General features: G+C 50.9%; 1 protein-coding gene across 1 annotated transcript; it reads right to left on the bottom strand.

Moving 5' to 3' along the window:
• Positions 1–6,024: 6,024 nt before the first annotated feature.
• Positions 6,025–8,640, bottom strand: LZTFL1 (leucine zipper transcription factor like 1). Its single transcript, XM_075585356.1, has one exon. The coding sequence runs from the start codon at positions 8,433–8,435 to the stop codon at positions 7,536–7,538; it is 900 nt and encodes a 299-aa protein (XP_075441471.1). The 5' UTR covers positions 8,436–8,640; the 3' UTR covers positions 6,025–7,535.
• Between the last annotated feature and the right edge of the window lie 1,984 nt (positions 8,641–10,624).

Here is a 10,624-nt window from a genome sequence, read left to right as displayed (position 1 = left end):
GGGTGGGGGGTGGTGGTTGTAAAAAATGGGCTGCTGCAGGGGTGTGGGGGGGTTGGTGTAAAAAACGGGCTGCTGCATGGGTGGGGGGGGTGTAAAAAATGGGCTGCTGCAGGGGTGGGGGGTGGTGGTTGTAAAAAATGGGCTGCTGCAGGGGTGTGGGGGGGTTGGTGTAAAAAACGGGCTGATGCAGGGGTGGGGGTGTAAAACGGGCTGCTGGTGGGGTGGGCAAACGGGCTGCTCTGGAGTGGGGCAAACGAAGTGGTGTGGTGGGGGGAGAAGGGGGAGAGAGGAGGCAGAAGGGAGAGAGGAGGCAGAAGGGGGAGAAGGGAGAGGGGGAGAAGGGAGAGAGAGGGGGGAGAAGGGAGAGAGGGGGGGCAGAAGGGAGAGAGAGGGGGGGAGAAGGGAGAGAGGGGCAGAAGGGAGAGAGGGGGTGCAGAAGGGAGAGAGAGGGGGGAGAAGGGAGAGAGAGGGGGAGAAGGGAGAAAGGGGGGCAGAAGGGAGAGAGGGGGGAGAAGGGAAAGAGAGAGGGGGGAGAAGGGAGAGAGAGGGTGGGTGAAGGGAGGGAGGGGGTTGTATGAGGAGGGGAGGGGTGAGGTATGAGGAGGGGGAGATGTAATGTTTTTTTCTGTATCACAATAAGAAAACAGTTAAGTAAAAGTTGAGCGCCAAAAGATATTTTTTCGTGGTAGGTGCGCTATGGGTTCGGGGGGCTGGCCTGCTCCTTTCATTTGTCCCGAGCCCCATGATTTCTGTTGGCGGCCCTGTGGGTGATGTGAGGTGAAGGGGGGAGAGGGTAATGGGCGATGTGAGGTGCAGGGGGGGGGGAGGGTGATGGGAGGTGCAGGGGGGGAGGGTGATGGGTGATGGAAGGTGCAGGGGGGTGATTGGAGGTGCAGGGGGGGTCACTGGAGGTGCAAGGAGCGGTGATTTGAGGTGCATGGGGGGTGATTTGAGGTGCAAGAGGGGTGATTCGAGGTGCAGGGGGGGGTCATTGGAGGTGCAAGGGGGTGATTTGAGGTGAAAGGGGGGGTGATTTGAGGTGCAAGGGGGGTGATTTGAGGTGCAGGGGGGGTCATTGGAGGTGCAAGGGGGGTCATTGGAGGTGCATGGGGGGTCATTGGAGGTGCAAGGGGGGTGATTTGAGGTGTATGGGGTGAGATTTGAGGTGCATGGGGGGTGATTTGAGGTACAAGAGTGGGTGATTTGAGGTGCATGGGGGGTGATTTGAGGTGCAAGGGGGGAGAGTGATGTGAGGTGCTAGAGGGGAGAGTGATGTGAGGTGCAAGGGGGGAGAGTGATGTGAGGTGCAAGGGGGGAGAGTGATGTGAGGTGCAAGGGGGGAGAGTGATGTGAGGTGCAAGGGGGGAGAGCGATTTGAGGTGCAAGGGGGGAGAGCGATGTGAGGTGCAAGGGGGGAGAGGGATGTGAGGTGCAGGGGGGTGTGATGTGTGTGCTGTGCAGGGGGGTACTGTGTGTTTGATGTGGAGGGGGAGTATTATGTGTGTGGGTGAGGGGGAGAGATGGGGGTATGAGAGATAGATGGGGAGTATCGCAAAGGTTGATAGTGAGGGGTTGTGGGGGAGATATGAGGATGATGATGAAGGGTGCTGGTGGAGATATGAGGATGATGATGAGGGGTGCTGGGGGAGATATGATGATGATAATGATGATGATGATGAAGTGCTGGAAGAGAGATGATGATGATGATGATGATGATGGTGATGATGATTTTACCTGTGCGGCTCAATTTTTTTTTCTTTGGAGAAGTTCGGCCCTACTCACTTTACGAGTTGTGCAGGCCTGGATTAGGCCAATGTTTTTGAATACAATGCCCTTGTTTCAGAAATGGGTGAAAATCTCTACCCACCATTCGTCAGCTGGCTTTTTCTCCTCATTCCACTTTGTTATTCTTTAGCTTGTGTATTTTCTTACGTAGCTCGTTTCATCAAACATCTCGTTTTCCCTGATCTCACAGTTTTCCACATCTTCCCAAGCAGGGACGTTGATTAGTAGTGACCATTAACCCTTTGCGGTCCAATTAATTTTCACTAAGTGCGCCAGCCGATCTAATTTAATTTTCGAAAAAAACAAAAAAAACAAAATACATACAGCTCAACCGTTATAGCACGATCCATTTATAACGCGGTTTGAGCGTTATTATTATAATGTTGATCGAATATGGGGAAGAAAAAAAAACACACTGCGCGCGCACACACACACTGCACCCACTTACTGGGCCCACTCACAGCACACTGCACCCACTCACAGCACACTACACCCACTCACAGCACACTGCGCCCACTCCACTCACAGCACACTGCACCCACTCATTGGGCCCACTCACAGCACACTGCACCCACTCACTGCACCCATTCACAGCACACTGCGCCCAATCACTGCACCCACTCACAGCACACTGCGCCCTCTCACAGCACACTGCGCGCACTCACAGCACACTTCACCCACTCACTGGGCCCACTCACAGCACCCTGCGTGCACTCACAGCACACTACACCCACTTACTGCGCCCACTCACAGCGTCCACTCACAGCACACTGTGCCCACTCACATCACATTGCACCCACTCACTGCACACTGCACACACTCACAGCCCCCCCCCCCCAACCTCCTGTGTCAACTGCTGGAGCATCGTGGGGCTGCCTGGTGCTGGGCTGGGGGGGAGGGGGGTCACTGAAGCTGCCGGAGTGCAGGGCTTCAGTGACCGCATCGGGGCCGGGCTGGAGTCACTGAAGCTGCCGGTGTGCAGGGCTTCAGTGACCGCATCGGTGCCAGGCTGGGGGGGAGGGGGTCACTGAAGCTGCCGGAGTGCAGGGCTTCAGTGACCGCATCGGTGCCAGGCAGGGGGGGAGGGGGGAGGTCACTGAAGCTGCCGGAGTGCAGGGCTTCAGTGACCGCATCGGTGCTGGGCTGGGGGGGAGGGGGTCACTGAAGCTGCCGGAGTGCAGGGCTTCAGTGACCGCATCGTGCCGGGCTGGGGGGGAGTCATTGAAGCTGCCGGAGTGCAGGGCTTCAGTGACCGCATTGTGCCGGGCTGGGGGGGAGGGGGTAGGTCACTGAAGCTGCCGGAGTGCAGGGCTTCAGTGACCGCATCGGTGCCGGGCTGGGGGGGAGGGGGTCACTGAAGCTGCCGGAGTGCAGGGCTTCAGTGACCGCATCGTGCCGGGCTGGGGGGGAGTCACTGAAGCTGCCGGAGTGCAGGGCTTCAGTGACCGCATCGTGCCTGGCTGGGGGGGAGGTCAGTAATGCTGTGGGGAGAATGCCGGGGAAATCCGACATTGGACCTTAAGTACAAAACTATTTTGTCGGATATACTCCGACATTCGACCGGAAAGGGTTAAAAAATATGCAGTTCAGTGAAGTTTGCCCTTCATTCATTCAGGTAATCAATGTTGACGTCATAGAATTAGAAACATATATAGTGCTACGCGCTAAAGCTTAATAGATGGGCTTATTGCAAGTTAACTATAAATGAAAACGAAATATGTTAACAAATTTCAAATAACATGAACTCTGTAAAAATACGTGGCTGCCCACAGAAAGTCCCCTGGTCGATCTAGATCAGATATACACAACGAAAAACAAGTGAATTTCAGGCACCTGAAATAAATGTAATATATAGTCCAGCACAGATAAAAGTATAAAATGGATCAAACCATAAAGTTGTGTCCTATCCAGTGTGTTCGAAGAAGTAGAAGACTCCAAGTGGCACTCGGATGTACACCAGGACATGTGGAAAAAGAATAATAACAACGTAGAGTGATATTGTTAAAAGAAAACACAAAAGGGATAATGGGCAAAAAAGTAGGGATAAGATAAACATACAATGAGACACTTCTGGCGCTGGGACTAAAGGAAAACACACACAAGTCTTTGTGGATCATTTCAATATAGATGAATCCGGATCTTTGGAACTCAAATGAAGAACTCCCACCTCAGGACATAGGAGATATAAACACAATACACAACACCATAGTGCATTATCCTTAAGGATATTCTAATCAAGTGATCATAGAAACGATGAAGAGGGACTGGGGCGCAGGCATTCAAGGCACCTCAAGGCGCACACACGCACGCGACTGTGGCGTCCTTCCAGTGAGGGAAGCAACCTGAATCTCTCCAGTTCAGATGGCGATTAAAGCTATTTTCAAAGGAGCAACATCCATCAGATGTGAAGCGACCATTCCCTCTTCGATATAGAAGCTCCGTCCTTGTACTATCAGTACTATATGCCTACCTAAGTCCTGCTTCTTGTAGGTAGGACTTCAGTTTTTCCCCACTGAAGAACGCCTGCGCCCCAGTGCCTCTTCATCTTTTTTATGATCATTTGGTTAGAATAAATTGTTTGTATATAGTGGGGGTAGAAGATTCTAGATTCAGGTCCCTGGAGTAGACACAGAGGATGGATCTCACGGTACATAGAGTAAGTCATGTTTATGTGTACTCTGGTGGGAATCCTTTCAAATGAAGGATTCCAGAGCACCGTGGGATTGGCCGGTACTGCCCAGTTCTAAATGCAAGTCCCTTCTGATGGAGGGTGACAGGATATGTATTCCTGATGATAGGAGTATCTGTACATCGGGACCTGATGGGAAGGAAGTGGGAAGAAGGCAAATCCAAACACAGGGACGGCGAATACCATGCAGACCCAGTGGTAAGTGTACCAAGTCCAGAACCTCCCAAGATAGGGGTGAGAGCTGTCTGGGGAAGAATACCTAATGCAACTGTATTATTGTTGAAGAGAAGTTGTCCTTATGTGTAGAACCTAATCCACGGAAAGAATAAAGCTCTTGTTTGTACCAATAAAGTTCCTGGCGCCTTTCATTACGACCTTCTAGCATACACGCCCAGCCAGACCGGATGCCATGACCCTGAGACGGCAATTAGAAACGCTGAGCACATTAGACACCTTGATGTAGTACTCTTTTTGAGTCAGGAAAAGAGGGGGTTACACTGTTAAGGAAGAAATAACTGGTATTAAGCCTTCACTGCCAATGGCCCGTCCTATGCAGTGAAGAGAAATAGTTGCATGGCTTTCCAGTCATGAAAATGTGACATTAATTCATTGGGCCAGGTTTCTCATGATGAATAGTTGGAGAGTTCATTTTAAAATCGTAATTTATTTATTTAATTCATAAAATAAATAATGTTTACAAGGGTTACACAATTCACTTTGGCTTATGTTGTGTTTGTTATTGCTTTTAGCAAGCTCATAATAAAGTGAAAAATGATAGATATTTAGGATTTATTTTAACTTTCCCCTCAAGAGGGCACTATTGCACGTGGGTAGATAAGTGTAATAAAAAATTGCTTGTACACTTGAAGAAAAGAATGACTTGAAAAAATGTGCACAAAAAGGATTGCAATGTACTGTAGATTCCATAGGAGAGCAGACTAGAAGGGAACCACTATTTATTTATTGACTTTCATAACTGTACTTACATGGACTTCTGTGTATGCACCTTTTTTGAAGCTTGTCCATATGACCTACAATATGTATAGTGTTGTAAAAAAGAGGGAGGGTGTGTACAATAGTGCGCTCTGTTGGTGTGATCATTACAAAATATATGTGTAACTCTGCGGTGAGCAAACTGGGTGGTGCAAGATCATTTGGGGGGGGCGCAGGCGGCGTAACCTGTACGTGGGCCGGAAGATGCTGTGTGCGGGAGGGTGGAGAAGCTCAAGCTCTGTGCTGCTGCTTCTCTGTGCTTGCTGCCGGAGTGGGGCCTTCACTGCACACAGACATCCCGTCCTCCTGTCTGTTTGCAGCTGCACCCGGGGGACCGGATCATGCTTGTACTTCCCCCCAGGTGAAAGTGTGCGACTGTTATGATTGTGTGCTGGGTCTGTGTTGTGATTGAGTGTGTGCGTTGTGATATGAGTGTGTATTGTGTCTGTGTGTGTTGTGATTGAGTGTGTGTGTTGTGTCTGTGTTGATTGTGATTGAGTGTGTGTTGTGCAATACGAGAGAGAAAGAACCCTACACGATGCAGATTACTCTACTGATACAAATATAATTAAATTTTATTGAAATAGGAACTAAACTACAAATAAACGACAATTAAAACCTAAATACGAGCGCTGAAATCTCATAGGACTGTGGGAGATGTGTAGCGGTAGAATTGGACTGATATAAGTACCTAAATATCTCCCAGGCTGTTACATAGAACCTCTGCCCGGGGATACTATCTCCTCTAACGGTATACTGAACATATAGGCTCCACAGAAATATAAGTAGTACCTTAATGCAGGCTCGTGTGATCTTGGGGTATACAGCTAAATATGCTGATTATATCCCTAGAGACATACTAATTAGGTATAAGTCAGTGATGTTATGGTATAATCTTCATCACTGATAATAGTCCTATAAACATACTGTCTCAATTGAAATGCCCTGCTGTTGTAGTGACCACCTCCAATGTAAAGGTAAGTTGTACTCCACATATCGTGACCCCTGGGACTTCTCAGTCAAGCTATGAGGGGTACCGTTGTTTTAATTTTCTGTGACTAGAGTCATAGACTCCTAGTATGTGCCACAGGAAAATATGCAGGCACACGATACACTTAAGCACTCAGGTCTGTCACAGGGCATTTCAATTGAGACAGTCTGTTTATATGACTATTATCAGTGATGAAGATTATGATGGTTTGCATTGCTTACAATTTGAAAAATCAAAACAGCTGCTTTGATATACGCCACCAAAAATGAGAAAGGCTGAAATTATCCATTACAAGACAGGTCTATGACAAGTAGCAGTTTCTTCAATACAACTAATATGCATTATGTTCTCCTATGAGTATATATGTATACATATATAAAATTATTTTCTATGGACAATAATTGGGCCGTTCACCTTTAAAGACTTAATTTTCTCCGTAAGTAAAAGTTAATGTATGTATCTTGTTCTTACTGTAATTTGGTGAGCATAAGATTGCCCTCTGTAGAGATTCCGAGTTTTTTGGGTGCCATCCAAGTTTTGCCTTTATATCAAAATGATACCGAGGTATTGTGGAGCACAACCAAAAACAATAAGCACAGTCGAGGGGAGCAGTGTAGAGCAATAGTGCAAGTTACAGCATCAAAATTAGACAATCACTCCAGTGCACAGAACAGTGAAAGTTTTAATGAATCAATATTTGAGTCCGAAGGGTAGACCTTTGTCAAAAACAAACATTAGCTGACTTAGTTCTATTGAAACTTTTACTATATTGTGCACTGGCGTGCCGGTCCACTTACGTTCTATTACTGTATGCCACGATGATACATAAGGTTACAGAAAAAGACCCATTTAGTTAAAGTTATGCTATACAAATGATTCAGAGAAACAATAACGAACTTGTAGTAAGTCATTTTCTCTTGGTTAACTTGCGAAACCACCTCAATGGGTCAGCACTGTGTGTGTTTATGTTGGAATACATATTTCGTTATAAATGTGACATTTGTTGAGCCCGAAAAAAAAAAGTGATATATTTTCTTTTTGGATTGCAGCTCCAGCTGTTTCTAAAATGTCTGCAGGTCAGTCTTCTGGTTCATACTTTAAAAGTGTCTTACGTAGGTCCTTTATCTGCTCATTCTTCTTTGCGAGAATATCTTTCATATTGCGGTATGCACTTGTCTGCTGAAATTTCTTTTCTAACTCCTTTTCTGCTAATGACAGTTGTTCCTGGACCTTGAGCAAGTCATGTTTAGTAGACATTAAATTGTCTTCCAAACACTTCTGGCTAGCTGTGCGCTCATTGAGTGTTTTCGCAAACTCAGATTTGAGAGTTGCCACGGTTTTCTCCAAACCACTGATTTCCTGTGTATTTTGTTTGGCCTTCCTATCACCTTGAACTCCTTGCAAATCCTTCAGTGCGTGCTCTAGTTTGTTTTTTTCATCCAATGCACCGGTTGCCTGAGCCTCTATTGTTTTCAATCGTGCTTTCAGCTTCTCATTTTCTTCGTGGAGTCTTCCAATCTCCTTGTTAAGCAGTTCTGAAGACCCACCTTCATTCAGAGGCGCAAGCTTGGGCTTCATCAGCTCTGCACTTGCCTTTTTGCTTGACGAGGTGAATTCTGCCTTTTCAAATTCAGCAACTTTCTCCAACAATTCTCGGTTTTCCAATTCAGAAATGTCAGTCTGAAGCTTCAGGTACCACTTCTCTGCTTGGGCGAAGAGCTGGCGAAGCAGTAACACATTGGTGTGGGCAGTGTTAATCAGTTCCGATTCCACTTCACTGTGCACCACCAGCTGAAGCCCCTGCAGCATGTCTGCAACCTCATCTACAGTAAAGGTCTCCTCCACCAACCTGCTGTCCTTCAGATCCTGGAAGCAAGAGTCCACTGTTTTGAGCCGCAGGGTTCTTTTGGACCGAGCAAAGCGCATGTAATTGATGACGTCATTCTGATGGTGGTCGTTCAGACCAAGTTCGGCCATTGTCTGAAATTAGAGGCGCAAGAACACGAAGAAGGGCAGCACCGTGACTCATCCGGTTGTCATGGCGAAAACGCACTCGAGCACGTATTTACTGGTCTTCGGTATTGGTACGTTGCGTGCCACGTCACCGCCCTGTTGCTAGTGGAGGAATGGGCGCCTGGCGAAATCCAGTTCTCGCGAGTCGAGTGCTGCCTTTGTTGCCCGGGGTTACCAGGCGGGAACCCCGCCCACCTGAGCGCTGTTTGCTGGGTAAATTACAGAAGAGGGGAGGAGCCTAATGGCTTGATAGATGTGGCGTCGAGAGTCGTGTGACGCAACAATAACGTGTTTATAATCCTGGAGGAGGTCTGTGTGCTGCTGTCCACAGTGCAGCAAGCACAGGAGGGACGCACAGCGCAGCAAGCACAGGAGGGACGCACAGCGCAGCAAGCACAGGAGGGTCGCACAGCGCAGCAAGCACAGGAGGGTCGCACAGCGCAGCAAGCACAGGAGGCTCGCACAGCGCAGCAAGCACAGGAGGGACACACAGCGCAGCAAGCACAGGAGGGTCGCACAGCGCAGCAAGCACAGGAGGGTCGCACAGCGCAGCAAGCACAGGAGGGTCGCACAGCGCAGCAAGCACAGGAGGCTCGCACAGCGCAGCAAGCACAGGAGGCTCGCACAGCGCAGCAAGCACAGGAGGCTCGCACAGCGCAGCAAGCACAGGAGGCTCGCACAGCGCAGCAAGCACAGGAGGCTCGCACAGCGCAGCAAGCACAGGAGGCTCGCACAGCGCAGCAAGCACAGGAGGCTCGCACAGCGCAGCAAGCACAGGAGGCTCGCACAGCGCAGCAAGCACAGGAGGGTCGCACAGCGCAGCGAGCACAGGAGGCTCACCCAGCGCAGCGAGCACAGGAGGGTCACACAGCGCAGAGAGCACAGGAGGCTCGCACAGCGCAGCGAGCACAGGAGGCTCACACAGCGCAGCGAGCACAGGAGGCTCGCACAGCGCAGCGAGCACAGGAGGCTCGCACAGCGCAGCGAGCACAGGAGGCTCGCACAGCGCAGCGAGCACAGGAGGCTCGCACAGCGCAGCGAGCACAGGAGGCTCTCACAGCGCAGCAAGGACAGGAGGGTCACACAGCGCAGCAAGCACAGGAGGCTCACACAGCGCAGCAAGCACAGGAGGCTCGCACAGCGCAGCAAGCACAGGAGGCTCGCACAGCGCAGCAAGCACAGGAGGCTCGCACAGCGCAGCAAGCACAGGAGGGTCGCACAGCGCAGCAAGCACAGGAGGCTCACACAGCGCAGCAAGCACAGGAGGCTCACACAGCGCAGCAAGCACAGGAGGCTCACACAGCGCAGCAAGCACAGGAGACTCACACAGCGCAGCAAGCACAGGAGGCTCGCACAGCGCAGAGAGCACAGGAGGCTCGCACAGCGCAGCGAGCACAGGAGGCTCGCACAGCGCAGCGAGCACAGGAGGCTCGCACAGCGCAGCGAGCACAGGAGGCTCGCACAGCGCAGCGAGCACAGGAGGCTCTCACAGCGCAGCAAGGACAGGAGGGTCACACAGCGCAGCAAGCACAGGAGGCTCGCACAGCGCAGCAAGCACAGGAGGCTCGCACAGCGCAGCAAGCACAGGAGGCTCGCACAGCGCAGCAAGCACAGGAGGCTCGCACAGCGCAGCAAGCACAGGAGGGTCGCACAGCGCAGCAAGCACAGGAGGGTCGCACAGCGCAGCAAGCACAGGAGGCTCACACAGCGCAGCAAGCACAGGAGGGTCACACAGCGCAGCAAGCACAGGAGGCTCACACAGCGCAGCAAGCACAGGAGGGTCACACAGCGCAGCAAGCACAGGAGGCTCACACAGCGCAGCAAGCACAGGAGGGTCACACAGCGCAGCAAGCACAGGAGGGTCACACAGCGCAGCAAGCACAGGAGGCTCACACAGCGCAGCAAGGACAGGAGGGTCACACAGCGCAGAAAGCACAGGAGGCTCACACAGCGCAGCAAGCACAGGAGGCTCACACAGCGCAGCAAGCACAGGAGGCTCACACAGCGCAGCAAGCACAGGAGGCTCACACAGCGCAGCAAGCACAGGAGGCTCACACAGCGCAGCAAGCACAGGAGGCTCACACAGCGCAGCAAGCACAGGAGGCTCACACAGCGCAGCAAGCACAGGAGGCTCACACAGCGCAGCAAGCACA

The sequence above is a fragment of the Ascaphus truei genome, chromosome 2 (genome assembly GCF_040206685.1).
Source record: "Ascaphus truei isolate aAscTru1 chromosome 2, aAscTru1.hap1, whole genome shotgun sequence".
NCBI lineage: Eukaryota > Metazoa > Chordata > Amphibia > Anura > Ascaphidae > Ascaphus > Ascaphus truei.
This window is presented reverse-complemented; position numbering and strand designations above follow the sequence as displayed.